This window comes from Acanthisitta chloris, unplaced genomic scaffold, assembly GCF_000695815.1.
Source record: "Acanthisitta chloris isolate BGI_N310 unplaced genomic scaffold, ASM69581v1 scaffold9983, whole genome shotgun sequence".
In the NCBI taxonomy this organism is placed as follows: domain Eukaryota; kingdom Metazoa; phylum Chordata; class Aves; order Passeriformes; family Acanthisittidae; genus Acanthisitta; species Acanthisitta chloris.
In genome coordinates, this window is record NW_008664336.1 from 4025 (window position 1) to 21061 (window position 17037).

General features: G+C 41.7%; 1 protein-coding gene across 1 annotated transcript in view; it reads left to right on the forward strand.

The window, feature by feature from the left end:
• The window catches only part of RTEL1 (regulator of telomere elongation helicase 1), a gene marked incomplete at its 3' end in the record, with an annotated part of 42707 nt that overhangs the window by 3392 nt on the left and 22278 nt on the right, over window positions 1-17037 (forward strand). Inside the window, exons 5-17 of the mRNA XM_009071307.1 lie at window positions 275-335; window positions 587-662; window positions 829-913; window positions 2641-2706; window positions 3701-3854; window positions 4179-4217; window positions 4852-4930; window positions 6158-6255; window positions 7813-7868; window positions 10538-10615; window positions 11470-11551; window positions 15210-15342; window positions 15672-15785. Of these exons, the coding sequence (XP_009069555.1) occupies window positions 275-335; window positions 587-662; window positions 829-913; window positions 2641-2706; window positions 3701-3854; window positions 4179-4217; window positions 4852-4930; window positions 6158-6255; window positions 7813-7868; window positions 10538-10615; window positions 11470-11551; window positions 15210-15342; window positions 15672-15785 (1121 nt within the window). The remainder of the gene's footprint in view (window positions 1-274; window positions 336-586; window positions 663-828; window positions 914-2640; window positions 2707-3700; window positions 3855-4178; window positions 4218-4851; window positions 4931-6157; window positions 6256-7812; window positions 7869-10537; window positions 10616-11469; window positions 11552-15209; window positions 15343-15671; window positions 15786-17037) is intronic.

Consider the following 17037-nt stretch of genomic DNA (forward strand, 5'->3'; position numbering starts at 1 on the left):
AGTCTTCTCCTTCCCAGGCTGGACAAACCTAATTCAGTTTTCAAAAGTATTAATACAGCAAAATTTTCTCTGAGCATCTGTGTGTTCTGTGCTGCAAAAGAAGAGAGCCTGACTTTTAGGGTGGACAGAGGGACACATGATTTTAAAACTGAAGAACTGTGATTTTACTCATTAGCTGCTGTTGGAGAAAATTTATTTCTGTTCACTCCTTAACCTGCTGTTCAGTGTTTGACAAGCTCTGCTGCTCTGGGCTAACCCAGCCTTTGTTTTACAGATCTACATGTGCCGAATGAAGGTGATGGCTCGTGCTTGTCATTTCTATAACAATGTGGAAGGTAAGTCTGGCTCACCTTTGCTTCACCTGGAAGTAAAGCCCCATTCTTTTGAAGGGGACAGATTTGCTAGGCAGGTAGAAATGTTTGGAAGAGTTGGCAGAATCTACCTGTGTGTGTGTGTTTTGCTCTGTGTTATTGTCTTTCAAGAATGAAATATTAGGAGGTGGATGAGTGTGATGATCAGGGTAACAACAAATCTTTGTGTGATATCTTTAATTTAAGCTTGTGTTTTTTAATGTCCTGTTTTACAGAAAAGAGTACAGAGAGAGAACTGATTGAATCAATCATGGATATCGAAGACTTGGTTAAAAATGGAAACAAGCACAGGTGAATGTTCCACTCTGACCTTCCTCCCCCTCACTTGGGAAAATAATGAAAACTATTTCTCTGCTCACTTTTACTAAGACCTTTGTATGTCATAGTAGAGGTATATTGAATGCTCTTTTAGTATTTCTGCAAGTACTATAGTTTGTACTCTTTTCGTTTTGAACAGAGCTTGTCCTTATTATCTCTCTCGAAGCCTGAAGCAGCAAGCAGACATCATTTTTATGCCTTACAACTATTTGCTAGATGCAAAGGTAACACAGATCTTTGCTTTTAAGTACAGTTGTTCTTCTATCTGTCTCATATTGGCTTTTAGTGGATAAACTATGAAAAATCATAGAATTTAGGGGTTGGAATGGACCTTACAGATCATCCAGTTCCAACCCTCTGCCATGGGCAGGGACAACTCCTCACTAGATCAGGTTGCTCAAGGCTTGAGCCAGCCTGGCTTTGAACACTGCCAGGGTTGGGGCAGCCACAGCCTCCCTGGGCAACCTGTGCCAGAGTTTCACCACCCTTAGAGTAAAACAGTTTTTTCTCACATCCAGCCTAGACTTTCCCTCCATTTTGAACCCATTACCCCTTGTCCTATCACTGCAGTTCCTAACACAGAGTCCCTCTCCAGCTCCTTGTAGGCCCTTCAGGTATTGAAAAGTTGCTCTGAGGTCTCCACATAGTCTTCTCCAGGCTGAACAGCCCCCACTCCCTCAGCCTGTCCTTATGGGGGAGATGCTCCAGTCCTCTTGGCAACTTTGTGACCTCCTCTGGACTTGCTCCAACAGTTCCATGTCCTTCTTATGTTGAGGGCACCAGAACTGTGTGCAGTATTCCAGGTGGGTCTCACAAGAGCAGAGTAGAGGGGGAGAATCACCTCTTTTGACCTGCTGCCCACACTCCTTTGGATGCAGCCCAGGATTTGATTGGCCTTCTGGGCTGAGCTCACTGCGGCTCATGGTGAGCTTTTCATCCAAAATGATAGCAAGTGGATGCAAAACTGAGCAATCCCCAGTTCAAATTCAGAACCACAGAGGATGCCATTTTGGGGTTTCCTCTGTAAATTCTTTCCCACAGTTAAGAAATGTTTTTTGTTTCAAGTCTTGCTGTTTTTATAGAATTAGCTTTGCAGAATGTGATGCTCTTTGTTGTTTGGTGATATTCACCTCCTGGACACAGATGTTCAGTCACACACTTTGCAGTGTTTCTGCATCATTCTCAGACTGTTTTGTTTCTGCAGCAGCTGCATGATTTCTAGTGTAAAGAAACTTTTAGTAGAGGTTGGAAATATCCCTTGAAAATAATTAGTGGCTTTGTGTACAAAACTGTTGTAATAAGTGATCCATGTTTCATGGATTGAAAAAGAAACCTCAGAAACTCTGAGGAAACAAATCTGCTGACAGCTTCATGCAGCGTGGAGTAGTGAATGAGTTATAGTGAAAGGCAGATCACACTCCACTGCTGCCAAAAGACCAAATGTTTAATAAATTAAAACATAAATTTAAAAATCGTTTAAGCACCAGAAGCAGAGAAGCATTGCAAAGTGAGGTGGTACTGGTAGAGGTGTTTTCAGAGCATCCACTTCAAAGACAACACAAGCATCCTTATGTCAATACAGTGCAAATCCTCTGCATCACCCTGCAATCCTCCCAGATCTCTAATGCTAAATATAGCGACTGAAATTAACTCTGTTAAACTCGTGCATCCCTGTATGGTACATCTGGGTTTTTTCTTCATTACAAGTAAGTTGTAACCTCTTCAAACTTTTACATAAGGCGTTTTAGGACCTTCATTTCTGGAGAAAGTGACTCTGTGGTTTCTCTGTCAGGTAGCCACAGCCATGAGTTGCTGTTTTCTCAAAGGAAAAAACTAGCCCAACTTCAAAATACATGAAAACCCAAATCTATCTCATTCAATTTCTCAGCCAGTCAAATCCATATTTCTCAGTGGCCTTTTTGTCCATTCCATTGTTCTTTTTTGTCTTTAGAGCAGGAAAGCACACAACCTAGACCTGAAGGGGACTGTGATAATACTCGATGAAGCTCACAATGTGGTAAGTTGTTCTGCTCTGTTGCCATTTTCCAGGCTTCATCCAAAGAGAGAAACAGACCTGTGCCCAGGTAGTTTAATTAATAGTCCTTTGACACTGCTGATTTTTTACAAGGTGATAGTTTCTTTCTGAAAAGGTACATCTCCAAATTTATGAAGTGCTTATTTTTTTGGAGACTTCTCTTCCAGAATGTAAGAGATGATGACAGATCTGTTCTTGAAGCTCAGCTGTATCATCTCTCCCAAGTGCAGTAGACAGCAAATGTGACTCTTGTAATATTTCAAAGAGGGGAAAAAAAGAAAAAATAAATATCATTGCATTATGACTTCTTCCTCTTAGCTGGCTTAAAGGTGCAGCCCTTTGCCTAAATGATGAAATGCAAAGGAACATGTGAAATGTGTCCCTTTTTCTGCCACATGAATGACTTCCCAGGGGAATTTCTGCTGAACAGCTGTGGTTTGTCTGATTACGTGGTGTTCTTTCAGTAAACAGCCACACAAGTGTCTGCTCTGCTTCACTAGAGGGTGTTGCACAGTTGCATCCAGTATTTGCTCCTTTCATCAGAACATCTCTTTTTCTTTTGAAAAATGGGTGGAAATCCAGTCATAGTTGTTTGGGTTTTAGATTTTCTTTTGTAGTGTTTGAAAAGAACTAATTGGTGCCTGTCTGCAGAAATGAAACAGAACAGCTATTCGTTTTGCAATCATTCTCCAAGGGTACTGTCTGTTCCAGGTTCAGATGTGGAAACTTGCTACTTAGATCCTATTTACACAGAATGTTGATAATGTGGAAGAGGCAAAATCTGTTCTAGATTTTAGAAAAAAATGATGCATGGTAATAGTCAAAGTCTTCAGATGTTTCCGACATGTCCTGTGGCTTGAGCTGGAGATTCGAAATGAAATCAAACCTAATCATCTGGACTTCATCATCTCTGAAACTGCCTGAACAAACAGCACACCGAGCAGTCTGAATAATTCCTGCCTTCCATGTGTTTTAGGAGAAGCTGTGTGAGGAATCATCTTCTTTTGACTTGACTCCCTATGATGTGGCTTCGGCGATGGATGCTCTCAATCTTGTCCTGGAAGAACAAGCCAAAGTAGTCCAACAGAATGAAATCAATGCTGAGTTCAACATGGAGTTGGCCAGTTCAGGTGTGTTGACAACAGTAAATCACTTTCTCTGGAATTATAGGGTACCACTCCCAAGAACTGGAAGATAACTTTTCCTAACAGTTTCTGGGAAATTTGTACTCTCGTTATTAGATAAATTATTGTTACTTAGTAAGTGCTGCAAGACCTGGAAAGATTTGATCAAACCAATGTGATGTGAGGGGTCACGAATGAGAACAGTGAGGGGAACACAGAAGATGTCTTTCCATACCCATAATTTTAGCCTTCATAGCTATAATTTCTGAAAAGGCATAAAGAAAAGTAGTTATGGAACAACTTCTTTGAGATCTTTCCTTTCTTCAACAGGACTGAACATGGAGCTCGAAGATATAGCAAAGATCAAAAGTAAGCTTATTTTTTTGTGTTGTTGAAACAGTTTCTAAAGGTCAGCAACTATAAATCAAGTTTGTGTAGCATTTCCCTAGACCTTGCTTATAACCGAGACATAGAAGCTTAAGTTGCTTGGCTTTTTCCAAGATCTTTTTAAATGTTTAGTTCCAGTTTTTTTCCCAAGAAGAGAGCTTTGGCAGAGGAAAGCATTGCTTCCTTCTTTGCTAGAAGTTCCCTTGTTTTCTAATCTGGTCACTGTGCAGGAATCGCGTTAGTTGCATCGTTCTGCTATAAGAACATGATGCTACATGAGCTTAACAGCAAGAACTTGAGACTTGTTTACAAAGCATTTCCAAGAACAACATTCTTCATCTATAAAGAGGAGTTTAACATGAAGCTGATGACTTCAGCTTCATCTAGGAACTGAGGTCATGGAAGTTCGTAACGTTGAATAGGAATGTTTAGAGATGCTATCTAGGAAGTTGGGTTTGATCATTCTGATTTGTTTACAGAACCAAGAGAACAGCTAGGCTGCTGTTCTTTGGTAACAGCCTCTGTAATAAAGTACATTTGAAAAAGAGGTTTAGATGTGTCCCAGGAGTGAGCATCTGTTCACCCTAACTTTTTTCCCCTCTTGATTGTCCTAAAGAAATTCTTCTTCAGCTAGAAAGTGCTATTGATGCAGTGGAGCTGCCACCAAATGGTAATGGAATCACCAAAGAGGGAAGGTAAATTTCTTTACATTAGTATGTTTACATGTTAAAAGTACAGCAAATTTTAGATGCTGGTGGAGCTGGGTCAGCTGTTGGGATTATAGCACTACTCTTAGTTTCAAGGTTTTGGGTTTCCTTAAGTCCCCTTTCCGGAGTAATCATTTTTTCTGGTGGAACTCCCTTTTAAACTGTTTCAAGAGTGAAAAATCCTCTGCTATGTGTATGCCTTGCATATTCTGAGCTGGAAGAAGCTCCACACTGTGCTTCAGCATGGTCAGCAGGACCAGGGAAGTGATTCTTCCCCTGCACTCGGTGCTGGTGAGGCCACACCTTGAATCCTGTGCTCAGCTCTGGGCCCCTCAGTTCAGGAGGGATACAGAGGTGCTGGAGCAGGTCCAGAGAAGAGCAACAAGGCTGCTGAAGGGACTCGAGCACAAGTGCCATGAGGAGAGGCTGAGGGAGCTGGGGGTGTTCAGCCTGGAGAAGAAGAGGCTCAGGGGAGACCTTATCACCCTCTACAACTCCCTGACAGGAGGTTGGCATCAAGTGGGGGTTGGTCTCTTCTCCCAGGCAACCAGCAGCAGGAGGATAAGAGGGCACAGACTCAAGCTCTGCCAGGGGAGGGTTAGGTTGGATATTAGGAAGAGATTTTTTACAGAGAGAGTGCTCAGGCATTGGAATGTGCTGCCCAGGGAGGTGGTGGATTCACCATCCCTGGAGGTTTTCAAGCTGAGACTGGATGTGGCACTTAGTGCCATGGTCTGGTAATGATGGTAGGGTTGGACTTGATGATCTTTTGGGTCTTTTCCAACCCAACTGATTCTATGATTCTCTCGATTTTGTGTCATGATTGAAGCAGAGGTACCAATGCTGCTGTGACCTGTTTGAGGTGCCGTGGAGCTGTGGAATTCTATTTCTAAACTGACACACGTTGGGTGTTGGAAAAACTCATGGAAATTGCGTGCAAGTCTGTTTCTGAATTAGTGCCTCTTGTATGCTGTAGAGAGTAATCATGGAAAATGGGAACAGCATGGTCAGTGTGCCTTCTGTTACATGGATATTATCTGCTGTCTTTATAAGCAAATATTTATTTTAATTCCTGTAAATTTTTCTTTCTCAGGGAAACAGGAACATGTTTTGCTGCTTGATAGTGAAATTGTTGTTATAAAAAGTAACAGTAATTGTGTCCATGAAATCATTTATGGTGTTTACCCATTTATGCTTTTTCTTTGTAAATTGCAGCTACATCTTTGATCTGTTTGCAAAGGCCCAAATAACATTCCAGACCAAATCCTCCCTCTTGGAGTCGCTAGAGCAGATTTTGCAGTATCTTTCAGGCCGTAAGTTATTCCTCTCAGACTTTTCAGTGTAAGGAATTGGAAGTTCACATTGCTAAGGGAGAGTATTAAATCATAAAGCTTTTAAAAGCTAAAATGTGAGCACTAAGTCCTGTGTCTTTTTATTAAGCCTCACTGCAGGGTCCTCTGCTTGGAAATGTGACCTCTTGGCTCTCTGCAACTATATGACAGGGCTTGGAGAGAGGTGTGGGGGATGTCTCTCGTGCTATTGCTGCAGGGGGGAATAGCCTTGAGCTGAGACAGGGCGGAGTCAGAGTAGATGTTAGGGAAAAATGTTTTCCCTGTTAGGGTGTTAAGGCCCTGGAATATTGCCCAGGGTGCTGGTGGAGTCACCATCCCTGGAAGTGTTTAAGACGAGTCTGGGTGTGGCACTGGAGGATATGGTTTAGGGGTTGCAACAGTGACAGGTTAATGGTTGGACTTGATGATCTTAGAGGTCTCCTGCAGCCTTGATGATTCTATGATTCTATGTCTGTTCATCTAACTGAACTAAGTTTAGGAACCACTTTGTGTCAAAACCTGAGCGTGTACCAATGTGTGTGTGTATCCACGTGCATATGTAGAGAACTTCTGCACAGACACTATTTTTCTCCAAAACCAGATGGATTGTGGGGTAAAGCTTGTTGGCATTTTGCTGATGGCGCTTTTAGTATCTTGAGTTCTTCCTTGGTCATGGAGTTAAGAAACAGGAGTGTTGGGAATCACATAGTGTGGGTTTTTATCTTGATTTAACAAGCGTCTGTTCTACTGTCTGTCGGCATCTTGTTCTTAATTTGCCCTTCTGTAAGGAAAATTCTCCAACTTCTACATGTGTTAAGAAAATGATTTAGTAAGTCCTTACTAGCAAACTCTTCAGAAAAAGCATAGAATACACTCTGTCAGTTCTGCAAGTCCATCCTTTGACAACACATCTGTCCTTCTTTTTTCTTTCCCCTGCATCTTTCTCCTTTTAGGCCTTTTGCGCTGTGGCTTGACAGGTGCATCTGTTGAGCATTTCTGCTGTCAAATCCTCATAATCTATATATGTTCTTTTAAATGCTCCTCCCTAATCACTGTTTCAAGCACACTAGAAGCTTGGAGGTGATTGGGAATGGCTATTTATAGCTACAGCAAAGGGTTTTAACAAGGCTTTTTTAGCAAAGGTTAATTTTCTCTCCCTGCATAACAGACTAGTCAGTTTTCTATTCTTTTTTACATGAGACTAGTATAAGTTGTGTGAGCTTTTGAAGAAGAAACCAAGGAATTTAAGCATGCTTATCTCAATTTTAATTAGCTCCTTTCCAATTTTTAATGTAGAGGAGCCTTGAGAAGTGTGTGTGATTTTTCTCAGCTTCTCAGTGTGCCAGAGACATAGAATGCCAGTTTTATGTTTCTCCTTGCTCCTTGAGTAGTGATGGAAAACTTGAAATAATTCATTTGTTTCAGATCATATTTTCAAGTCATTGTATTCAGCATGTTGAGCTGTTCAGATAAAGTGTGGGTATATACAGGAGGATGTGTATTTGTGGTGGAAGAGTAATTATTTGTTGTTCTCTCCAGGTACTGGGATATTTGTCAATACGTCTGGATTGCATAAGCTGTCAGATATTATCCAGGTAAACAATTAATGCTGCTTCTATTCAGATCTGAAGGATAGAAGAGCTGGTTTAAAAGGTGTGGAAAGACATTGGGTTAATTTTATTCCTGTTGGTCTGTACACTTGTGCAGTGGTGCAGGTGTGTAGTTTTGGAGGAGAAAGCTGCAGCCTGATGGGATGGTCTAGTTTGATCTTTTTACCCAGGTTGTTCTTCTACAGCTGTGATCTCCCTTTTTGGAGATTCTGGATTTAAATTTCCCTGGGTTTATCCTCCACCAGGTGGAGCTGGGTTATTGAGCTGTTTGCTTTCCAGCAGCAATGTTTGGGAATATGAGAACTTCTCATGAAATAACTGTACAGGCTAAGAAAAAAAAAAAGGAAAACAAAAGGTAATGTAACTGTATTTTTTTTCTTTAATGATTAACTTAAGAGATCTGTAAAACAGAAAACATTTGAGTGCTACAGGAATTGAATTTGATGCTTGTGGGTATCTACATAATGTTGTCAGTCCTCTCCCTGTTGTGCACTTGGAAAACTTTGATCATGAGAAGCCTGAGCCCCATAAAATCAGGACCTAGTGTGGATCAGTGGCCTCTCCGACATACATGTCTAAAACATACATGTTTAAAACCAGAAATGAAGAAACCTATTCAAACTTGGCAGACCTGCATGATAAAGACAAGTTACCTGGCTGAGTTTTGAGTGGTCCTGGTAGGTTTGCAGTACTGAACTCTGTGACTGCATGGATATTTGTGAGGGTGCATTCCCAGTGGGTTACACAGGATTTGATTTTTATGGCAGTGGTTGAACAAAACCTTGTATGTATGTCCTGACACAGTCGTAGCAGTTTGTGTACAGAAATGGTTTGCACTGGGAGGTGAGTCTCACTGTGCTGAGGGGAAGGTGAGATATGCGTAATTTACATTACTTTCTTGGGATTTCAAACCTGAGAGATGAGAAAACTCAGCGGTAGAAGCCAAGTGTCCTGATGCCAGTGACCTGCTTGTGCCATGGGACTGGGGATAACTGTGTGTGTTCCTTTAGGCTGTGAATAGATGAAAGGTGATTTGAAGTTGGAAGAGGAAGCTCAGATCCCTTTTCTGTTGCTGAGGACATGCACATGGACAGTTACTGCAAGTGATCTGCCACGTGATAATTTGCTCCCTTGAGATATTTTTAAGTAGGACTAGGACAGTTTTCCTTGGTTAGACACAGCACGTCCTTCCTACAGATCCTTGTCTCTGAGTCTCAATTTATCACCAGCTTGTTTTTGTTAATATTATCCTTTTTTCTTCCTTTTCAAAGAGCACATACCAAAATCTCTCTTGTACATCATACCTTTGGCTATTTTTCAGCAGTAAATATTTCCAGGAATTGTCTTTTTTTTCTTCTAACGGGTGGAGAGCGTCTTTCTTGTTGCAATTAGCTGATATTCTTATGAGCTTGGGCAATTCCTCTTTAGATGTCTGCAGAAATTTTGTTTAGAAAAATTAAGGGAAGTTATAAATATTTGAGAGGCACAGCTGTTTTCATTGAAGTTGCACTGAAGTGCCACATGTTAGAAAGACCATCATCTGTAGTCGTGAGACGTCGTGCACAGGAAAGGCACAGATGCAGAACTCCGTGCAGAAAAGTTGATAGAAGCTTTTCATTTAATCTGTGGGCAGCTAGATCTGATTACAGCTTGGCTGTTTTTCTAAGCAGAGCTTTATCAGTGAAGGGTATCGTGGCTGAAATGTTGAACTAAAGGAATTCAAGGTGTTGTTTTTACGCTCATGAGTGACTCTGATCTCGTGAGTGTGTTTGTTTGTCCACACCCAGTCAGGAACAGTGTGAATAATAACACTGGCATTTTTATATTTTGAATATATTTAAATATTGGCTTGCATTTTTTTGAGCAATGAGAGAGCCATGTGGTTAGCAGGATTTGCCTGTTAAAACATGATTTATGCAAGCTTCTATGTCTTATTAAGTAGCAGGAACAAGGAGATATATTTAAGGTTATCACAGCAGTAACTTCTGTGGAGATACTTAGTGCAAAGAACTGAGGGATATTGCTGGAAGCAAAAACCACAAATGTGCATGTATGTATCAAAAATATTGTGGCCCAGGAGGACGAGGGAGGGGATTGTCACTCTGTGCTGGGCACTGGTGAGGCCTCAGCTCGAGTACCCTGTCCAGTCATGGTCTCCTCACTGCAACAGAGACACTGAGGTGCTGGAGAGTCCTGAGAAGGGAACAGACCTGGGGAAGAGGCTGGAGCACAAGTCTGATGAGGAGAGGCTGAGGGAGGTGTGGGTTCTCAGCCTGGAGAAAAGGAGGCTCAGGGATGACCTTATCACTCTACAACTCCCTGACACGAGGTGCAGCCAGGGTGGGGATTGACCTCTTCTTCCAGGTAACAAGTGACAGGACAAGAGGAAACAGCCTCAAGCTGTGTCAAGGGAGGTTCAGCTTGGACAACAGGAAGAATTTCTTCATGGGAAGGGTTGTCAGGCACTGGAATGTGCTGCCCAGGGATGTGGTGGAGTCAGCATCCCTGGAGGAGTTCAGGAAATTACTGGATGTGTCACTGAGTGCTCTGGTCTACTTGACAAGTTAGAGATTGGTCAAAGTTTGGACTCGATGATCTTGGAGGTCTTTTGCAACCTAAGTGACTCTGTGATTCTATTTACCTCCATTTTCCAGACAGTGTTCAGCATTGATCCCCCAGAAGGCAGCACAACAGCTTTCCAGCCACGTCAGGCAACATCTAAATATTACAAGGTATGAGATGCTTCATGTGCTCCATATTTCCTCACTGGCATTTAATGTGTGTACTTCGTGTATTCATTGGGAGGATGTGGTTAGTATGGAAAATGATGGTATTGATTACAGGGAGGAAAAAAAAGGAGCAACCAAAAAAAAACAACCCACCAAAGGAACTGTATTTAGTTTAGATTCTGAGGAGAAAAAGGAGCTACACAGGAATTTTGAAAGAAACTCTTAAATGCAATTAAGAAAGTGCAGCAAATGTGAATTTCTGAAAATTCGATGCTGCAGATTGTGCAAGAATTGGTGTGTTTTTCCAGTAATCTGTTCTCTTTAATTCAGTTAAGCCCATTGCCAAGCAAGTACAACAGAACCACTGAACCTCCTTCCCCAGAGCTGTGACAATTTATTTAGAGTTTGGAACTTAAGGGCTCTGTTACTATAATGAATTTTAGGAACAAATCTTTTATTAGATCTCCTGTTAAGTTTAAGGCTTAGATACTATTTTTCTTGCCAAATGAAGCAAGTCTTTCTATCACAGTGTACTCCTCTCTTAATCTGCATAGTTTATGCTGGTGGAAATACCCGAACAATTAGGTTCTTTGTCGCTGCTCGTAAAAAGCTGTTTCTATAATCTGACTCAAAATGACTGGCCAAATGGTGATACATTTTTTAGCTCCTTGTTAGATACGTCATGGAAGACCGGAAGTAAAATAGGAAAGAGATAGGAAATAATACAGCCTTAGTAACACTGTAAAAGTGACACTAATTACATTAATTACCCTTAACATGGACTAGGGTTTTTTGAGGGATGAGGTACAAGTTCATATCTGTAGCCATCTCTAGAAATGTTTGTTATTCTCCTTCAGGTCCATATTCATGTGGATAACAGTAATCAGAAAAAGAAACAAAGAACAGATCTCTGGAATTCATCATCTTCAAAAAAGCAAGGTACATGCAGGGCACATGGGGAGAGTCATGCAACATCTGGATTGCAAACCACTCAACTGCTCCTTTCTGTTTCAGATAAGAGAAAACAAGTACAGCTCCATTGTGGATACTATGAGCTGGGGAGATGTTTTTTGCTCTTATAGTTACTTCTAAAGGGGAGGTGACACAAACCATCTCAACATAACCATTTCTCGTACCATTGGTGCTTTGAGCACTGCTGTAGTTCTAGGGCAATTATTCCAGTGAAAGAAAATTATCTCCATTATGGAATGGTTCCTTGTGTTTGTGTAAAAAAAAAAACCATCCTTCAAGTTTGATACTGAGGGTGGTGGCATGTTCTGTTCTCCTTGCACCAGCTGTGTTTGTCTGTACAACTGTGTGAGCTAAACACAACATTAGTGTTGCATAAAGTTGTAACTCCCTGTTACAAGGAGGAGATTTCTGTTTAGTTACAATGCTGAAAATGTGTGCCAATAGTAATAGAGGAGTAAATTCCATGAACGTTCTCAGTCTCTGTTGAAATGACTCATTGTGGACGTGTTATAATTGGGTGGCTCATTCTGCAGCTCTGTAGTGAAGGTTCATGTGTTGTGCCAGAGATCTTGGCCAGAGCATGTGAATTCTTAGCCAGAAAATGCCATGCCATGCCTAGGTTAGTTACTTTCTCTGAGATTAACCTACTTTGAGCAGCTTCCTAAGTTCTTCAGGACATGTTGTCGGTTCTTGATAGATTCAACCTCAACTATGAGCAACTGCCCTTGTGCAACTGGGATTTCTCCCTCTCCTTGTTTCTCTCCTCTCATCTGTTCTGTTCCTTATGCTCTGCAGAACTTAGTGTCTGGAATTACCTCCATATAAAAAACCAACAAACCTCATAACAACTTCATGACATAACAAGCTTCAAAAAAGCAGACTTAGAAGAAAAGAAACTTGACTTCTGAATCAGTGATAGAATCGTAGAATCAACTGGGTTGGAAAAGACCTCCAAGATCATCAAGTTACATGGTTACTAGACCATGGCACTAAGTGCCACATCCAGTCTCGTCTTGAAAACCTCCAGGGATAGTGAATCCACCACCTCCCTGGGCAGCACATTCCAATGCCTGATCACTCTCTCGGCAAAAAAATCTCTTCCTAATATTCAACCTAACCCTCCCCTGGCAGAGCTTGAGTCTGTGCCCTCTTGTCCTGCTGCTGGTTGCCTGGGAGAAGAGACCAACCCCCACCTGACTCCAACCTCCTGTCAGGGAGTTGTAGAGGGTGATAAGGTCTCCCCTGAGTCTCCAGGCTCTAGGCTGAACAGCCCCAGCTCCCTCAGCCTCTCCTCATGGCACTTGTGCTGGAGTTCCTTCACCAGCCTCATTGCTCTTCTCTGGACTCAAAGGCTTATCCTAAGGCTCCTATAAAGCAGCACTAAGCTTGGCTTTGTTGGTCTTCAATTAATTCTTTGATTTTTGTTAATTTACTTTTTAATAATTAGATGGAAACATTTTCTGGTTACAGAAGACAGATGCAGATCACTTTACCTAAGCCTTCTTAATAGAACACTTTCCAAGGATCTTTGTAAACACTTTGCCTCAGAACTGTCTCCTTAATTACTCCGTTAAGTACCCTTAAGAGTGTTAGTGTGTGTTTCATAGAAGTCCTGTTTTTTAAGGACAAAATTACCATTTTTCAATGAATGAATTCCCATGAATTTAGAAGATTTGCACACAACATCCCCTTAAGTAGTTCCACAAAGTTAGTGTTGTTTGGGAATCCACAAATGTTGTTTTCCAGAGATATTGCTTAATTGGAGTTTAAAGTTACAGGAAGAATTCTGAGTAGATTTGGTTAAATATATGTGCAGGAAAAGGCTGATACACTTTAGGTTTATCGCATCATTTGCAGCATTTATACACAAAAATGCAAAGCAGTCAGAGAATTCTGAGGTTTACTCAACACGTAATGATAGATTTGCTTTTCAAATAAAAACAGTATTTGCAGGTTCCTGTGCAATAGAGCTGAGTATGTTGAGACTTGTGCTACCTGCAGGCCTAGCAGGGGCCAGACATGACTGATCAAGTCTCTGGTTTCCTGTAGTGCTATAGCAGATAGTATAGAAATAATGCAAACATTTAATAATAGCTGTTCTCCAAGGATTTTGTGGAATTTACCCACTCAAGCCTCATTCTCTACAAACTGTAGTTGGTGAGGAGCAGGGGCATAGCTTGGGATGAGATTCCTGCCTAAGCCATCTGTGCACAGATGCTGTTTATGACAGCAATATTGAACTGTTGCAGTTTTACATGAAGATAAAATGCTCCTACACTTGGTTTGCTCTAAATCACCATGTTGTCAACTATTAGCAAGCCATTTCTCCTTGGATTAGCTGTCCCTGTACAGCTAATCCAAGGAGAAAAATGGAAATGCTGCTGGAAGGATCTGCTGTGTGTAACACCCAACACTTCCTGCTGGTGAATGGTAAAATGGATTTAATGTTGTTAAGCTTCAAGACATAATTGCAGCACCCCATGCTGAAAATGTACTGCAATTCCAGCTTCTCCAAGCACTGGGTAACTAGGGTCTGGCAGTCAGGCTGGGTTAGGGAAGTGTTTCCAGCTGAGCTCTGGCAAGGCAAATGTGAAGGGTTGGTGTCATCTTCCAGGCTATCCCATATCTGCACTGTTTGCTTTTATGCTGGGATTTCATGGACTTCTGGCTTAAGTGTCTTTGCTCTTGTCTGTAGATATTTACTGGCCTGTCCATATGCAGATCCAAATTAATTTGCACTAATCTGTTCCAATTCTTAGTGTGAGATTGAGAGATACAAAATTTGCTAAATTTTGGGATGTGTTTCTTCTAAAATTTGCACATTGTCTCCATGGGTTTGCCCAAATGAGATGGAAGGGTAAAACTTTAGCTAAGAGTAAATGTTCTCTTGTAATTCTAAGCAGCAAGTGACTCACTGGGCAGATATTAATGGGGATTTCCTGAGGATGTCAGCTCCCTTTTGGAAATAGAGGCTTTGAGAGAAGTGTGTGAAATTAAGACATGCACATGATACTTGGATGTTTGATGTTCGTTTCTTCTACTGAAACTAAGCGTGCAAAACCAACTCAGAGACAGAAATAAAAGCTGATGTTTTATTTGGCTGCTCTTGTTCATGATGTGGATGGTTGTTTCATTCCCTTGTTCCTGTGTCTCTGAAAAGCTGTTGAGTTTGCTGAAAACTTTCCATCAGCTTTTCAGAGACACAAGGACAAGAGAACAAACAGTGTAACTCCACTGTAAGCTGAGCAGTGAAAGAAAGGACTAATGGGATTTATCCATTTTTCTTTGTATTCTTTCTGTTGATAATTTATAGGGAAAGTTTAGATAGAAGATTTATATCCATTGGAAGTTCCTCATGGAAAAGGGATTCTTTTTTCAAGCAAATGCAGGGGTAGAGGTATTTTCTTTTATTATTTTCTATTATTATGAGGGAGCAATGGCCTTTTAATTAATAGTAATTAAATCTCTAAGGACCAAAGCAGAACATGCCATACATCTGGAATTTTAGCTTTGGATGCTGGTGGTTTTACTTTCAGAAGTTCAGGTGCAATGTGCTGTATGCTGGTCATATTCTAATTTTTCCATTTAGACTTGCTTCTTAGTGTTTTCTCTTTGTTTGGTACAGGGAAGACTTTAAGCTATTGGTGTTTCAGCCCTGGGTACAGCATGCACGAGCTTGTTCGACAGGGGGTCAGGACAATTATCCTCACAAGTGGGACTCTCTCCCCCCTCTCCTCATTTACAATGGAAATGCAGATGTAAGTACCTACATATGTGATCAGTACCATTCCTGAAAATGCACAATCTGCTCGCCTGATTTAAGGTTTTATCTCAGGACTTTTAAAGTGTTTTGTTTACCCAGAGAAGCTGTGAATGCCTGGGAAGTGTTCAAGGCCAGGCTGGATAGGGCTTGGAGCAACCTGATCTAGTGGATGGTGTCCCTGCCCATGGCAGGGGAGTGGAATGAGATGAGCTTTAAGGTCCCTTCCAACCCAAACCAGGCTGTGATTCTGTGGTTCTGGACCTGGTAGCCTGTAGGGAATCATATAATGAATATAACTGGGATATTCCTTTTGTGTTTCTTTAGCCCTTTTCCTGTTTGCTTGGAGAATCCTCATGTTATCGATAAACACCAGCTCTGGGTTGGGATCATTCCGAAGGGACCTGATGGAGCTGTGCTTACTTCTACCTATGAAAGAAGGTAATGAACTTCCATATAGAAGTCTGCTTTGAAGTTTTGGGTTCCAACATTTTGGGTTCTGCTTACAGAAGGATGTTAGTGATATTAGAGGTCTCTGTAATTCTTTTCTTGTATAAACACTGTGCTGAATAACAACACCCTTTAACCACCACTGTTGCAAATTGGGAACTGGAGAGCTGGAATGGATCAACTGTCAGGGCACTGGTTGTCCTTAATGGCCCTGACCAGCCTGAGCTGGGACCTCCACCCACAGCCACCACCCAGGAGCTCCACTGAAGGTCTGGAGCAGCCCTTCAGTCACTGCCCAAGCTGTAGGACTGTCTCCAGCTCCATCATAACCACACTTGGCCATGGACCCTGTTGATCTGACCCTGACCTACTGATTGACTTCCCAGTCCTTGAGACTTGTCTCACCATCCCTGGCCCTGTGACACTCCTTACTGTCCCTGGCCCTGCTCCTGCTTTACTGACTTGCATTCCTAGCTTGGCCTATCACCATGACTCTCCCTGATGATCTGCGCTTGTGACTGAGCCTGGATACTGCATCCAAGTCTTTCCTTCTTGCCTTATGCTGGTTGTGTGGGTCTGGGCCCTGGCTGGCAAGACTCCTGCCCTGCACACCTTCACAGCATGCTCGGGTACTGCCCCTCGTCCCTTGCAGAGCAGTACAGCCTCACTGACATGGAACTCCATCTCAAATGTCTTTGCTGAAGACTTAATTGATCTGAGACATGATTGTCCTTTGCAACAAATATGACCAGCCTCTCTTTTATCCCCGTGTTGCCTTCTTAAGGAAAGCATATCCAAATATTTGTCAAGCCTTTCATCATCTCTTTTCTTGCTTTTCTCTGGTGTTACATCATTTTGCCTGTATCTTTCTGTTCTTCAGAGTAGGCAGTGCTTCTGCTGCCAGCAAAGTAGGACAGATATTCCATAGAACTGGAATGGGACTCAGCAGCTGTAATGTATTTTTACACAGAAGTACTAGTCTGGAAGAACCTTCGAATGCATTTGTCATTTTCAGAAGCTTCATGTGCCATTTCAGCTTGTTTTTGTTGAAGATACTGTCCTTCAAAGAAGGAGGGTTAGGAATTCCACCATTGCAAGGCCTAGAACATGGGTGTTTTGAAAGAAGGGAATTCACAGTGTTTGTTTTGTTTTAACAGCATCTGTGTGGTGATACTGGTATTTGTAGTTCTTAGAAAAATATATATGTTAGGTTTTTTCCCTGCATATCTAAGTTTTCTGGGGA